Raw genomic sequence first — 17,186 nt, forward strand, 5'->3', positions numbered from 1 at the left:
AGACACACAGAGACACAGAGACAGACACAGAGACACAGACACACAGACACAGACACACAGAGACACAGAGACAGACACGGAGACACAGACACAGAGACACAGAGACACAGACACACAGACACACACAGAGACAGAAACACAGACACACACAGAGTCAGAGACACAGAGACACAGACACGGAGACACAGACACACACAGACACAGAGACATAGACACACAGACACAGACACACAGACACACACAGAGTCAGAGACACAGACACAGAGACACAGAGACACAGACACAGAGACACAGAGACAGACACAGACACACAGACACACAGACACACAGAGACACAGACACACAGACACACAGACACACAGAGACACAGACACAGAGACACAGAGACACAGACACAGACACACAGAGACAGACACAGAGACACAGACACACAGAGACACAGACACACAGAGACAGACACGGAGACATAGACACACAGACACAGACACACAGACACACACAGAGTCAGAGACACAGACACAGACACAGAGACACAGACACAGAGACACAGAGACAGACACGGAGACACAGACACACAGAGACACAGAGACACAGACACACAGACACACAGAGACACAGAGACACAGAGACACAGAGACAGACACGGAGACACAGAGACACAGACACAGAGACACAGACACACAAGACACAGAGACAGACACGGAGACACAGACACACAGAGACACAGACACACAGAGACACAGAGACACAGAGACACAGAGACACAGAGACACAGAGACAGACACAGACACACAGAGACACAGACACACAGAGACACAGAGACAGACACAGACACACAGAGACACAGAGACACAAACACACAGAGACACAGAGACAGACACGGAGACACAGACACACAGACACACAGAGACACAGAGACACAGAGACACAGAGACAGACACAGACACACAGAGACACAGACACAGAGACAGACACAGAGACACAGAGACACAGACACAGACACAGACACACAGACACACTGAGACACAGAGACACAGACACAGAGACACAGACACACAGAGACACAGACACACAGAGACACAGAGACAGAGACACAGAGACACAGACACAGACACACAGAGACAGACACAGAGACACAGACACACAGAGACACAGACACACAGAGACAGACACGGAGACATAGACACACAGACACAGACACACAGACACACACAGAGTCAGAGACACAGACACAGAGACACAGAGACACAGACACAGAGACACAGAGACAGACACAGAGACACAGACACAGAGACAGACACAGAGACACAGAGACACAGAGACAGACACAGACACACAGACACACTGAGACACAGAGACACAGACACAGAGACACAGACACACAGACACACAGAGACACCGACACACAGAGACACAGAGACACAGAGACACAGACACAGACACACAGAGACAGACACAGAGACACAGACACACAGAGACAGACACGGAGACATAGACACACAGACACAGACACACAGACACACACAGAGTCAGAGACACAGACACAGAGACACAGACACAGACACACAGAGACACAGAGACAGACACAGAGACACAGACACACAGACACAGACACACAGAGACACAGAGACAGACACGGAGACACAGACACAGAGACACAGAGACACAGACACACAGACACACACAGAGACAGAAACACAGACACACACAGAGTCAGAGACACAGAGACACAGACACACACAGAGTCAGAGACACAGAGACACAGACACACACAGAGTCAGAGACACAGAGACACAGAGACACAGACACACACAGAGACAGAAACACAGACACACACAGAGTCAGAGACACAGAGACACAGACACACACAGAGTCAGAGACACAGAGACACAGACACACATAGACACAGAGACACAGACACACAGACACAGACACACAGAGACACAGAGACAGACACGGAGACACAGACACACAGACACACAGACACAGAGACACAGAGACACAGAGACACTGAGACACTGATCTGAAGGGACTCAGCAGATTTAGTCTTTAACTTGTTTCATTGTTTCATGAATAAATGCTGGAATAAGACAGAAAGGTGCAGATAACTACAATAAGACCAAATGAATCCAATTCAATCTTGTGTTGGTTGGATTGGAAACAGACTACATGTTTCAGCAGCAGATGTAGATGTTTGTGGAAATTAAAGGAAAAGAAAATGTGGATTTAAAAATGTGCTCCCTGATATCATTTAAAAAAAATATTCATGTACCTTTTTTTGTATTTAAAACATGAATGAAGTGTTTGTTCCTGACATGTGTTAGAGTAGTTTAATAAGAACAAGAACAGCAACACTTTCAAATCAGATTCTGTTTATTTCATATTATTAGTAAATGAATCTTCCCTTTTTTCTTTTCTTTTGATTCTAGAACATTCCTGAAACAACCAACTGACAGCAAAAGTGTTCCCATTGATGTTCAGTTATCACGGTAAGTTTCATTACATTTGTGCTGACATTTGTTTGAATCTGAATTCAAAGGCAGTGAATTTGTTTTAAGCACCTTTGAGAATACTTCACAACACAACGTCCTCATACATAAACAGTTTATCCAGTTTATACAAAAGTGGACAATTCGAATATTTATAATAGTCGGTCAAAAGAGACAAAATGTGTAGTCGGTTCATGTGTGTATGAATGGACTGTGGTGTGTGTAAGCTTTCCTGTGAGGTTGCGTGTGTGACTGTGGACGGTCTGTCTCGACTCTGCAGGGACGCCCCCCCCCCCCCCCGCCCGCAACGCCGACCTGCCAATCATGCACCTGACCTTGTTTCTGTGACTGATGGTGATGTGGATGAGTCAGTGTGACGCTGCGCTGCTCGTGGATAAATGATCACTAATCACCATCAGGAGATGAAGGACAAGTCTGTGAGTAGCTACAATACTTTGTTTCTTAATGTCAAAACTTTATTTTGTGTTGGCAGGAAGGCTGTCTTTTATTTTTTCCTGTTGTGGTTAGACTGTGTGAAGCCGGAGAACACATTTGTCATGGTGATGCACACAAACAGAAATTCAGATCGTGCTGTTGTCTGATTGTTTTGATTCTACCTTCAGCAGTAAGATATTGAGTTTTCTTGTAACTGAATTCATTCCTTTCTGTTCTGTAGCAAAACAATACTAGAAATCAAAAAAGGAACTTTGAAGGCCTTTAAAGCCAATATCAAGATAATAGCATTACTGTGTGCTCTCAAACACAAAGATAAAACCACGCTGTTAAGAACAAATACAAATATGCTCATTTCCATGTATATCTAAATGTTGAAAAGGAAATTAAGCTTCCTTCTCTGACTTCCTTTGCAGGTGCTACAATAGCGCCTTTAGTTGACTTAAAATACAATAATAATGGATCCAAGTGCGTTTATGCAATGCTAACGTAAACCTTTAACAAGCCTCATAACCATTCAAACTCACCCTTTTATTTTACCCTCTCCCTCTAGTAGTATATCCTAGTAAGATTTACAATTAGTATGTGCTTGTAAAAAGGAGAAACTATAACTCTGGGGTGACAGGCTGCTCACAGATCTTTATGGCTGCCTTCTCGTGTGTAAAGTCAGAGGTTTTATCCCTGCAGTTATAAGAGTCTGCTAGCAAACACAAAGGCGTTCTTTGTGCGGAGCTGTTAGTCTCATAGTGGCTTAGCGTATGTAGTGGAGTGTAAGCTGCTGTAGTAAGAGTTCAGGTTGTCAGAGTGCTTAGCCCGGACCACGTGGAGGCTGGCATCTGAGTGTCGCTGAGTCTGTGTGTCGCTGAGTGTGAGAGCGGCTCGGCGTGGACGCTCTTCCTCTGCCGCCACGAGTCCATGACCTCTCTCTGTAACATATCTGAAAGTACAACCAACATCTTAATCCACCTCTGCTGAAAGATCAACATCTATATCATTGCTTTTAGTTGTTCAAATGGTTTGGCCTACAATGTTGTTGTTGCACTTGGACACAAAAGGGACTTCCATGAGTTTAACATTTGAAATTATAATTTGTTCGTTCTGTAAATAATCTGAAAAATCTGAAACGTGGACTTTAGTTCAATGTATTATTTCAACAGATTTCACATAACTGTATTGGTTTAGTTACAAGCAATAATATGAAGTTTTATTTATAACATAATACATTTAATTAAAGTCAATGTTTCAGTTTTTTGTACAGAAACACAACCACATCATTTCAGTGTGGCTGCATAGTGTCATCAACGTCTAATAACTTGCATTAAACATAAACAAATCTTATTTACAATGAACTCGCTAAACACACTGACTGACATGATATTCAGAACGCGTTGTTTCACATGACACATTCGTCAATTAACCGGTAAAACTACGATATATTTGCGATACAAACCTGATTATGCATCACAGCTAGTTTGTTACACTTACATAATATATGTGATTATATTACTTCAATGTATTCTTAAAGGCCAGTCCATCACATACTAAGGTCACACATTAAGACCTATTAGAACATATTGCCTTCAAATGCTGTCCCTTTAAGTTGTTTCATATTTCTTAACTATTCTACCTAGGGGTGTATGAAATGTCAAAAACAGGAAGCCAAAATCCTGAATGACTTCCTGCTTCCTGTTCCTTGTCAGGCCTACTGAATCTTTTCTGGTAATTTAAACAATGTCTGGCAAAGACTGGAGAAATAGGAGCCAAACTGTAACTGGATAGAAATCCAAAATCCAGTTTAAGATAGATAGATAGATAGATAGATAGATCGTACTAAAATAGATAGATCGTACTAAAATACAGACTTGCATATTCCATAGTGTAGAAGAATGAATCCTTATTTATTCCAGGATGTTCCCAGAGACTTTGACTTAGGTTAAATGTCTGCAGGTCCCCTTTTCTAAAGAACTAGGAAATATTATTTTCAGATGCTACCTTTGCAATTTCTTTTCAGTTTCTTTGTGAGTTTGTGAGCAATACATACAAATATGAAAGCAGTCCATGCTTCCAATAAGTGCTTATACATCAGAAACAAGAGAAACACCCCATCACACTAGTCATACTTCCTTTTTCTTGCATAAAGTGAGGACTTGTTAGGGTCTGTGAACCTGCCCTCAGTGTTACAAAGCGCGGCTCACACATGGCCCATATCTGAGGGTTTAAGTGCCACTGCTTGTTGCCGGGGTTTGTGCAAGGTCTCTCTGAAGTATCTGCGCTCAACTGTACGAGCCTGTCTGCTTCCCATGATGCACCTCCCCATCCCCAGCCTGGCGCAGGCAGTGAAAGAGGCCATTGTTCCTGTCACTCTGAGGCATGTTGCATGCACGTCTGACACAGAGTGGGAGAAATTATTCCCTTTATACTCCTGGAATGTCTTTGAATCAATCAATTCTGTATGTAGAGATGCTGCTATAGTAACAAAGTCATTGAGTCACATTTGTCCTGCGTTTAAAAGAAAGGGAAATAAAGTTTTAAAATAAAAGTAATTGAAAGAAGACATTATTATACGCTTCAAATCAAGAGTTACACTTGTTGTTAACACCTTCCCATGTCTGATCCTCTGAACCCATTGGTCCCTAATTCCTTTATTTCCTCTGCTGTGTTTGATGTAAAGCAAACCGCAGTTGAGAAAGCTTGCAGTTTCTCTCATGGATTTGTCCTGCATGATGTCATGTGTTGACAACCCTCTGTGGAGCATGCCATGTGTGGTGACATCAACACAAAAGAAATATCCTTCCTCTGAAAAGGTGGGCTTCTCAGGCAGATCATTTCTGCTTCACATACCATGAGACCCTTTGAATCCCCTAAACAGGGCCTTCTCTGCTTTGACGCTCGTGAGAATGTTTGATTCCCTCTGTTCTCAAGTTCCAGGCCTCATCCAATCCCAATAGAAGGAGGCTTCCTGATCCGTATACCTTTAAGTGGTGCAGAAAATGCATATCCTTGTTGTTGTTGTGTCCAATGAGCTGAGTCGTAGGAGCTCCTCAGCGTGTAAACCAGGAGCTGCTCACAGGTCACGAAACACTGCCTTATCCGTCAGTGGAGAGTCTATTTTTAACTCTGCTGTATCACGTATCACGTCTTGCCCTTTTGTGCTTTTGTTGGAGAGGAGGGATATTTCAGGACACTGAGGTAGCGTGGGAGGCGAGGTGAGGCGGGTCTTTTCCCCGACAATTCATGCTCCGTCTGTTTGATGTGTGTGTGAGGGGAGTGAAGCCCACGCCTGCCACTGACCTGTTGCAGGGGTTGGAAATGTGCTCTTCTGCTCTCCCCATTCATTAGGCTGGGCGGCGTGCGCTGCTACCCAGCGCTTTCACTACATCTGGATTTGTGGTCTCTGATGGGATCCAGATGGCAGTCTGGAACACCCGTGAAGACATATGGCGAACACTAAAGCATATTTAAAGGAGCCTTGCACCCGGGTCACTGTAAACAATTGATGGTCCATGCATTTATAGAATAGGAAGTACATGTATAATATATAGTGTCCTGTGAGGACATTCTGGATGACAGAACAAAGGGGGAATTTAGTTTGTTACAGCAAGTTAAGAGACACAAATAGCTTAATATTAAGAAAGAAGCATGCATAAGGTATTAAAGATCAAATAGAAATGACACAAATTACAATTGACATACTACACATCCAGTGGCAGAAACAGGAACAATTGTTCATGCAATGTGTCCTCAGAAACGCATCAAAGGCAAAAGTGTGTGTACCTTCCTGTGAAGGCGAGGTGAAAGGCCAGCCGTCATCGTGGTGAAGCTGTGATGAATCAGGATAACACTTTAGAGCCTTTCAGAAAGGCATTCAGGGTGTTGCATTGAGATGTACCCCCCAGGAAAGAGCTTTAGAAAGAAGGTCAAACCCATTGTATTCTCTTATCTGCACACACCTGGCCATGCTGTGTTAACTCACTGTGAATGTTGGGTGGTTGCTTTAGGAAAGTGTGTGCAAAAACACTTATTTGTGTTGCTCATTCAAATTGCAAAGAGAGACTTTTAACGAAGTTCAGACTTTTCACAAGGAATGTAGGTGTTTGTTTTCTTTAGTTTCTATGGTTACAGAGCTAAGAGCAACCGCCTCACCCTTCAGATAATACAAATGTTCTTTCCCCCCCAAGAGGTAAGAGTGAGGAAAAGTGCAGCGCAGGCTGTTATCTCTGAAACAAACAGGAACAAATAATTGTGTGATGTTTGTTTTTGGGTGTCATATTCTGTAAATGACATGCCAAGGATTAAAATGTATAAGATTGCATGTACTGAATAAAAAGTTGTCAAATGTTATACCGTTATAATAGAGGCTTGCAAAGTGCCATTTGTTGAGATTCAAGACTTTATTGTGAGCATGCAACAACATTGTAGATGCATCAGCCTCAAATGGTGCATTGTATTAAAACTGGACACATATTCACACTGATACACATATTTGAGATGTATTCTCCTGAAAGTAAAAGCCACAGGCTGCTGCTGTATTTGTTTTGGTTGAGTTACAATCATCTTGTCCAGTCTGCTGCTGCTGCTGCTGTTTTGCTCAGATTTTTCCGCTGCTATGTCTTTGGCGGGGGAATGTGTGTTGGGCTGGGTAACTCAGGGGGGAGCGCTGGAATTCCCACACTCTTGGCTCATCTTGCATTTGTTCTACTCCTTCTCCGAATCTCCCCCACCGCACATATAAAGGGGATGTTTTGTTTGTGGAACACAGCGCTCTCAGGGCCAGGCACGCCATGCTTTTTTTTCAGGCACCGGGACCCGGAGACACTGCACAGTATGGCAGCTCTGTTAGCAGAAGGAGCTCCGCTGAGTTCATTAATCCGCCTGTCAAGGGCCTCATTTTGCTTTTATTTTTAGCCAAATCCATCAGGCCTGACAAGTGGGGCAATTTGAGCCAAGTCCAGGGCAGAGCTTCAGGTCCTCAACACAAAGTCAATCTTCTTTCCGCTCTGGGGAACAAGCTCCGGACAGCCCTGCTCCAGGCCCGGGATTTTGTCGAGTCATGTGAGATCATGTACACAGAAACACAGGGGGGGGGGGGGAGCTGAAGGTGGAGGGGGCTGCAGAGTAAATGAGGCGGTGGGGCCATGGGCAGCAGGGGAGCTAAAATCTGCTCCCAGGCCAGCAGACTGGTGCTAGCCTTGTATAAGGTCATGTCTAGTGAGCATGTTGGGGTGGGACGTGTGCACAGATTTATTTTAATACACTGCTGGTCTTGCCAGTGGGGGGAGGGGTGTTGAGCCTGCCAGCTCGTCCCAGGACCACTGTCACACTTCGGACAAGAGGAGACTTTTTAGTAGACAAACCCACCACAGGCGAATAAAAAACACTGAAAGGAGGCAAGTTTCACCCCCAGTTTGACCTGTAATGTGCATGATCAGACTGAATCAGTTTGATTCCGTCTCATGAATGCTGTTTGAAGTCGTTTTGCTGTCTTCATGCTGGACTCGCTCCTCTCTCAGATGCATGTTTTGGGTGAATGCTCTGCAGGGAGGTCTGGATTTAGCATGTCAGTCTTGTATTTAGCATCGAAGTGATACAGTGTGAGTGGTTGAATTAAGACAGTTATGCTTCACAGAGGTGACAGTCTGCTGTGGGTGACATGTGCATCACATGTTCCATATCGTAGAGAATAGATGTTTTGTGACCTGACTCCTCAGTAACTGTAAGGGCTGCAACTGCTCATTTAATGAATAATATGATTATTCAATCATTCAATCTATAATATGATACCTTTGTCTACAAATGTTGATAAAATCATTATTAGTGAATAATCAAAATACTTATTGATTGAGTGTGGAAGCTCATTATAACAGTTGAAAACCAAGGAAAAAAAGTAATTGGGTTTCAAGATTTTTCCTTCAAACTAAAATAGTTTTTGATTCTGACTTTCTCCAAACACCATTTAATGTAGTTCGATGGCATACCTAAAAAATCAATAATAAAGCTTGAACTAAAAGTAAATGAAGCATTCCTGTTGTGTTAACATAGAATTAGGCGGTGTTTTGACACCGTACTGTATGACTAAATATTTTGCAGTAATGATTTGTTATTATTATTGGGGTGCCCTTGACTTTCCTCGAGCGCCATCATTAGGTGAAATGATCATCATGAGCATGCATACATTATTTATAGAGGCTCAAAGCTCAACTGTGTGTAATTACAGAGATGCTAGCGTGGCCATAGACTCTTGGTCTTGTTGTGCAGCTAAAGATAGAGAGAGAAAGCACGCCTATCTACCATCAATAATTGAATCGGAGCTAATTTTGGAGTTGGGCCGGAATAGAATGCTACTATCAGGTTCTGTGTTGTCTCGTTGGCTGGGAGCCAGCAGTGGGGCCCCATGAGTTCCTGCTTGGGTGACGCCATTGTTAGTTTTGCAGGAACAGGCACCGTTTATTTTATTATACATGGCAGATGTGGGATTCAAATGTTTTAGAGGATAACTGAAATAACTGAAACGTTGACTTTAATTAGGTTAGTTGAAAGCAATAATATTAAGTTTAACCCATTTCAACTGAATATTATTGCTTTCAACTAACCTAATACAGTTATGTGAAATATGTTGACATTATACATTTAACTAAAGTCAACATTTCAGTTGCCCTTCAATTCCATGCTTTCAATGGATAATAATGTTTCTAGACTACATGGCAACACTATTACAGGACATAAATCAGTGTCTTTGTGGGTTCTTTCTATAGCATGTTGGAAACAGGGCTGCACACTGCAGTGACACCCACCTTGAGCGGTGAAGGTCACAGAAGAGGAGAGTTAATGACCAACACACAGGGCAACATTAATGAGCCCTTCACAAGTGTTTTTTAAATTCCATTATAGGCTTTCTTCCCACTCCTGTACGAGCTGTCAGGAGGCTGTATATCCTCCGTCTGTGCATGTGTGACTTTGTCTCTGGAAACTATACGCGACATGCTGCTATGTGTGTTCATGGGGGGATGGGAGGTAGATGCTCCATTTTAACAATACAAAAAACCATCTTTGATGATTTATGTCTCATTACTGTACAATATATCCCTATTGTGTTCTGGGAAAGTGTCTAATGTGTCAGCTGAGTTATCCAGTGAAGTTTAATGCAGCGTTTATTGGGTATTACCCGGCAGTGGTAAAACTTGAAACTAGCAAATGAGACTACGAATTCATAAGGAAAATGTTTTCCAAGGTCATAATTAAAGTGAGAAGTAAAGTCATTTTCTCATAGACTTCTACACAATCTGACTACTTTTTACCATTACATTATCAGGGGGAAGAGTTGACTGAAAGCTCCTCTAGAGTCAAGGAAGTCATTATACAACACGCTGAGTTGTACTAACCATGATAAGCAAAATCACTTTAATGGTATTTCTTCCAGACCTCCATTCAAATGCTCTAACACAGGCCTGTCCATGAGAGATTGGGGCAAAGACTGCATCTCTATGACTGTATATCATCATTTGTGCCATACTTGAAGTAGGAGGGATCTTTTCATAATGATTGATATATAGTGTTATAGTCTAACACCTTGCCTTGACTACATGTATTGCCCTTCCAGTATTTGATGTGATATATACGTAAGTGGAATATCCCCCCCAGCTGTCAACAGTGATTTCACAGAGCCTTTAACCAAGCAAGGTATAACTGGTTGGTGGTTGCTAAAGCTATGACTACTGACAGTAAAGCACTCAGAGATTACCTATGGTTCCCTCAGTGTTACACACACACTCTCTGTGTGGGATTGGTTCCTTCCCTTTGTTCTGTTGCTCTGGTACTAAGTTGTGTCTTGTTGAGTTTAATGTTAATTGACTATGCATTTAAAGCTCATATGAGACTATTAATGGCTGTGTTGAATCAGTAATATAAATTCCCCAATCATTTTCCATTTGCTGAAGTTGAAATGACCCCTCTGAAGGGACGTGGCTGTCCAGGCTTGTGGGTTCTGTTAAGGATGTTGTTTTCCTCACGACTATTGATGCATGCAAATTCCTTCGGTGTTGTCAGGACTGTAGGCTGAAAGGATGCCCCTGGCAAAAAAAGGCTTTAGGAAGTTTGGGGCTGTATCCATGGACCATGGGAACAGCAGAGATGGAAACGGAACACGGACAAAAGCGGATTTTCTTTTCTGTAATTCAGCATTTACTTACCTTCTGACACAGAACGGAAAAAGGAGCGGGCTGAAACATTTTCTGTAACGCGGTGGAAGTTGGAGTTATTGTTCTGCTCGTTCATGTCTGTATCGCAGCCCCGGATCCGAATTCCCATCTCCATGGGAACCATTATGTGTGGCAATTGGCGGCTGAGCACTTTAGAAATCTCCTTGGAATATATTAGTAGCTGCAAAGGCCCCACTCTCCTCACCTTCAACCTCTCGGCATTGTCTCGGAGCGAGTTTACTTCAGGCGCTGTTCTCAGGATTTCAGGCCTGGGCTCAGGAATGTTTGACCTATAGCCCGTCTCCACGCAGGGACGCAAAAACAACCCCGCCGCGAGCTGAGATTTAAAATCTCAAATAAACAGTCTGAAACCTGCAAGCCTGACACTATGAAAACATAAAATGTCTTCAAATTCTCACCTTGTCTAGTTTGATGCAGAGGCAATCAAATACAAAATAAATATGAATTGAATTGACTCATGCACACCGCAGCAGTGTAGAAAGTCAATTCCGACTTTCATCAGTGATGAAATGATTTGCACCGCAGAGCTAAAGTATTTTTTCCTGATGTGGCAAAAAACACAAATAAGATGAAGACTTCATATAGAGCAGATGTGCTGAGACTCCAATTTCAGAGAAAGTGCTGCTGAATCAGAATGCTCATTGAATTGTTAAACTGTGCGTCATTAACCTAGCCAAACCGATTGCAGGATATTTCTCTCCCTGTTCCACAGTGATATTACCCGTTTGCCCTTCACACACATTTCCCTCTGGTATTTTGTCTGCGGTATCAATTCTCATACGTGAAACGCTCGACAATCTTACAGCCTCCCACCTAGGACTGCTTGAAGGCTTTGAGGGGAAAAACATTTTTCCATTTCAGATAAAAAAGCATTACCAATTTGGGTGCTGTGGCCTGACATGGCACATTGTTATTGAGCAGGAAAACAAGCTTCCTAAAGATCTGCTCGCCCATCTGGCTGAGGTGATTAGCAAAAGCCGAGGCAGATGGTGCCAGGGCGACTCTGCGCTGCTTCAGGGTGTATAATCTGCATTCTGACAGCCATGTTTGGCTGTGAGGAATGTTTTTGTGCGTTACATGACTGAGTGTGAAAGTCAGTATTTTCCAGCAGTGTGTGAGGTTTCTGCTGGAGCCGGCTCATCTTCCGTGGCGAGCCGATTGACTGGGACCCTCAGGATGTTTTTGTTAAGGGGACGGGGGGCGGGCAGTATGTGGACCTTCCCCTCTGTGGACCTTCCCCTCTGAAGTGAATGAGCCACGTAGCCAGCGTCCGCCCTTCTCTGCTGGCAGCGGGGTCTGGAAATGTTGACACGCCGAGCGGAGCTGCCCCAGAAAGCCGAGGAATCCCCCCGAGAAGAGGCTGGGCGGGGGGGTGAGGTGGAGCCTTGGAATGCACTCAGAGCAGCCAGTCACTTATTTACTAGCTGAACTCGGTGAACCCTGCCTTACTCAGCCACTTCCACCAGGCCCGTCTGACCCCCCCCCCCCCCCCCTCCCACTTCCCTCTGTTTTGTTCTTAAACCTATCCGAATGCTCCTCCTTTGCTCGGCCCTCCCCTCTCATCCCCTTATTGACAGGCACTCCACTTCCTGGCTTCTCATTGGAAGGCGTTTTCCCCCACCAATCCAACTCCCCCCCTGACCCCCGTCACCCTGTTGCTCAGCCTCTAGCTCCAATGTTGAGGTCATAATCTCATGATGAGTAATACAAACAAATGCCAGTGGGAATGTGATTAAAGCTGGGCAGCACAGAGCACAAACGGTCATCAGTGTTACTCACTGCCCTTTCAGAAATGAATAAGAATTAGAATGTAATTGATTGTGTGATTTGTTGTTGTGCTATCAGACTTCAGTCTTTGGACACTGACTGGCTGCAGCCCTTCCTTGAGTCTAGAGAAGTCTTCTGCCTTCCATCAAATCAAGGCTCTCACATAATTGACTTGTGTTGATATATAATTATAAGCACTCAGAAGTAGTCATTATGATTATTTACAAGAACATACTGTATATTGCACTTAAAAAGACTTCATAATTACTGGTCACTTGCAAGTCTATAATGCATGTCTTATAATGTATTATATAAAAATGATACATTAAATGGTATTGTAAACATATTGGAATATGGAAGTTACCATACTTTATAATCCTTGCCACAGCTTTGATTGTTGATATTCAGGATTATGAATATTCATAATGGTTTATAACTATAATCACACATAGCTATAAGCAGATTTAAGCAGATTTTGAGTGTGTTTATTGTGCTTTTTCAGTCAAGGCCTTCATAGAATGTCTAAACATGTATAGGTACAGCTTCACTGTGTGATCTTGTGAGAGTCCTCAGCCTGCACAGCATCATGGGAGACGGTGTGATGATTGAGAGCCGTCTCAGTCTCTCTCTCGGACCACTGATCTGAGGAGAGAACAATAATCCATGACTCTGTGGGGATCCTGGCCGTCTTGTCAGTGATACTCCCTGCATGTCAATTACACTGGGAAATGTCAATGAGCTTCATCTGAATTCAGCACAGCAGACTCTGGATCTGTGCACAGAGAAGTCATTTATTCTTCTAATGAAAAATAAAATAGATATATTACAAAGTCTACAGATTAAGTGACATTTCGGTTAAAATCATGGAGCAGGAAATCATTGGTTGGTTTTGGGAGTACATCTGGATCCTAAAGCAGCTTTTTACAGGTGTATCTGTTCATATACCTCTGGAGGATGATAGGGAGAGGCAAAGAAAGCACAGTGTTAGAAATAATATGTTGTTGGTTTTCAGCTGTAGTAAAGAATTTCAATCAATTCAAGTTTGAGTCAATCTTTAAAACCAAATGTTTGTTAGTACTTTGATAAATGAGATGTATATGTCTCATAGAAGTATGCTTTATTTATTTGTGTAAAAGCTCCCCTGTCAGTCTAGCAGTGTGATTGGTTGTGCCATGCAGTTTCTGTTTGTTCAGGTACGCCCTTTTCTTTGTCTCTGCATTCATGGTGCTGCTCTTTATTGAGAAGTTACTACTGTTGGCTGTGACCGTGTTTTTGTAGTGTCTGAAGATCTTCCAAAGTATGTTCCCCACTATTTCCTTGGAATGACATTTGAGCTTGGCCTGTGTTGTTGCCCTTGGGCGAGAAGCAGCTCAAACAGACAGACGCTGTCCTAACACTCCCTCAGGACATTCTGCAAAGCCCTCTTTCCAAATCAACCAGTCAGTGAGTGCTCCTTTTGATTTTGCACTTGTTGTTTTGACTCCCCTCCTCCCAGCAGAAAGTAGGTCACAGGCTGACCGAGGTAAAGTATGAGGCAGCAGTTTGAGGCAGATTGTGTCTCCAGGAAGCTTGTTGCAGAGGAGACGTTAAACACACAAGTTCCTGTTTGACATCTGTTTCCAGAGAGAGGCCGGCCCCTCACCTGACATTCACACTCGCTCACCTCAGCTCGGTCGGTTTAACTGCTCTGTGACCCCTTCCTCCCCTCCCTTCCTCGAAACCAAAAGCAAAGATCTAATGACGTGCCTATCGCTGTCTCCGTGCCCAGAATAACGAAATCTAGAGAGATCAAATCAGGAAAGACAGATCCTTACGCAGGCAGACTGCAGACCCTCAGGGCTGTGAATAATTAACTCAGAGTATATTTAAGGAGACAAGGCAACCCTGTGTGTGCGTGGAGTACATCTGATCACACGCTGCCATTTTACACATCAAACTGCCGCTGAATGAAGGCATGATCTGAAAGAGAGACTTCTCTGAGCCGTCAGCGTGACAGGCGCACTGGCGCACAGTTTGTTGTCTCCTGATGGCTCTCGTTTGTTTTTCCATCATCAATAAAGTGGTGGTAAAGCCCCGCCGGCCCTCCGCGGGCTTCCCTCTGCACATGCATAGGCGGACACAGGAGGGGGTATATTTAGCCCCGGGAGATACTGTGACTCGTGAGACATCAGAGGACAGATATCCTGCTACTACACCTGGATGTGAAACTCTAGCCAGGCTGAGCCGGGCATCGACCCGCTGATGTCAGAGAGAGGCTGAAGGGCAACAGCATGAGTGACAGGGTCTAGGCAGAGGGCCAGCGGGGCCCCAGGAGCCGGGCACATGGCTCCTGTCACACAGCAAGAGGTGGCCCTGCTGCCCCCCCCCCCCCCTGCAGGACGCAGCCACAGACAGGGTGCTCTATCCTGACTCTCATTATAGCTATATTTCAGGATTACTATAAATAATGCATTATAATAAGTATCATTCTAATGTTGAAGCTAAATTAAATTGAATGCTGGGATTACATATACTGTGAAAACATTGCATCACATTTCATTTGCTTATTTGAGATCTAGTCTACATTTGTAAAGTGACTGGTAAATATGATGATCAATTAATGTAGTGGATACTAAGACGCAATAAGTGGAAATGATTTCTGTCAGCTCTTCAGAATTAGTTAGTTTGTTATCGATGGTTGTTTTTTGGGATTATGGTGGCTGGCTCAAAATGTGGCTACAAAACATTGCCAGTTTATGTTCAGAGAATTTGTGATTTAAGGTCAACATGTGGTGAGATCATTTAAATGTGCGTATGAGCGGTTATGACGTGAGCAATGTGAATGACATCCTATTTCACATTGTTTGAAATGTCATTGTTATTCATTTCATATTTTATTTGATATTCTAATAACATTGATGTCACTAATTGCTGGGAGCAAGAGGATGTGTTTTTTTATTCATCTGGATAAACTGCAGGCTTGTTATGAACTGTGATCACCTGACCTCTTGTAATTCCTGCCCTGTCACACAGATCTCAGAATGACTTGATGATTATTAAAACTGATAGAAATAAGTCATAAATTGTCATAAACAAGAATGTCAAAATCTACATTTGAAAAATTGAACATGTTTTACAGTGTGGAGCATTGACATGATTTGCTTTAGCTAAATGCCATGTGACTCATCAAGCATTAGATCAAAAAGCTGCTCTGCCCACTCCAACTCAGATCTCCTGCAGGCAGGGATGTGATACAGTTGGATTTTATGAATGTTAAACCCCTTCACATTTTCCTGTGTGGAAACAATGAGGGGTGGTGGGCCCAGCCTACATTTCCACAAATGTATTTTGGGTTGAAGCGTTACAGTGGGTGATTCACATTTTCCACTGAACAGCTTCTCACAGGTCACAGCTGAGCGTTCTCTCTGAGAAATGTGTTTTCTGCTATCATGATTAGACAGCATCTTCAAAGTGTGCACAACAATACATCTCTAACACTTTACATCTGACACAAGTTGAGTAAATGCAGAGGCTGTTTTAGAGCAACATGTTTCTCCTTCTCTTCTTCCAGTAACTGAGTGTGTGTGCAGCTGCTTTGTGAACACCATACTGCGTCTTCCTAATGATCTCCCACTTCAGGACTTTAGAATCTCAGCAGTATTGACCCGCTCTGATCGATAAACCATGGTGCAGGGAGGAGGCTGGGAAAAATGGGCTCCGTTTCTCTCCGACTGTGTGGGAGTCAAGGGGATGAGACTGGAAAAGAGCGCAGAGAAAGGGCTGTGTTGTTGTTGCTGCCCGGCGCTGCAGGCTGAGATCAGACTAATCAATAGCAGGGATAATGCGGAGATGAGCAGTGTGACATCAATATGAGGCGCAGAGGCCCAGCAACACCATTGTATTCGCCCTGTGCTGAGTAAACAGTGGCCCCCCGGGGAGACAGGAACTCATTGATGGGTCTCTTCAGCCTCTGAGAATTGTTGGGGGGGGGGGTACCTGTTGGTAAACAGAGCGCAGGAGAGCAGGTCGAAGAGCGGTTAAATACGATAGCGTCTTAGTGGTTTGTGACATTGACGGACTCCCCTTCTCCACTTCACTTCTCTGCGTGCAGCGTTTTTATTGGACAGTGAAATAAATCACTGAGGCTCTGTGGAGGCCATTGATTGGCTGATGGAGTGGTCTTCCTCGAGGAAGGTTAAGGTTTTACTGACACCTGATGATTTGTATAGCTTTCATTTGCTCACTGTAAAAGGATGCAGGAGGTTGGTTACAAAATGAAGTT

The 17,186-nt window shown here is 43.5% G+C and overlaps 1 protein-coding gene across 2 annotated transcripts in view; it reads left to right on the plus strand.

Annotated features, from left to right (window-relative positions):
- The window catches only part of bach2b (BTB and CNC homology 1, basic leucine zipper transcription factor 2b), a 92,386-nt gene that overhangs the window by 16,192 nt on the left and 59,008 nt on the right, over positions 1-17,186 (plus strand). Inside the window, exon 2 of one of the 2 annotated variants that reach the window (XM_034150473.1) lies at positions 2,430-2,489. Coding sequence is in view for 1 of the 2 variants with exons in the window: in XM_034150472.1 (XP_034006363.1) it covers positions 2,888-2,926 (39 nt within the window). In the remaining variant the exon portion in view is untranslated. Of the gene's footprint in view, positions 1-2,429; positions 2,490-2,792; positions 2,927-17,186 lie in introns of those variants that run through there. The other variant, XM_034150472.1, reaches the window with a different exon arrangement.

This window comes from Trematomus bernacchii, unplaced genomic scaffold, assembly GCF_902827165.1.
Source record: "Trematomus bernacchii unplaced genomic scaffold, fTreBer1.1, whole genome shotgun sequence".
Classification (NCBI taxonomy): domain Eukaryota; kingdom Metazoa; phylum Chordata; class Actinopteri; order Perciformes; family Nototheniidae; genus Trematomus; species Trematomus bernacchii.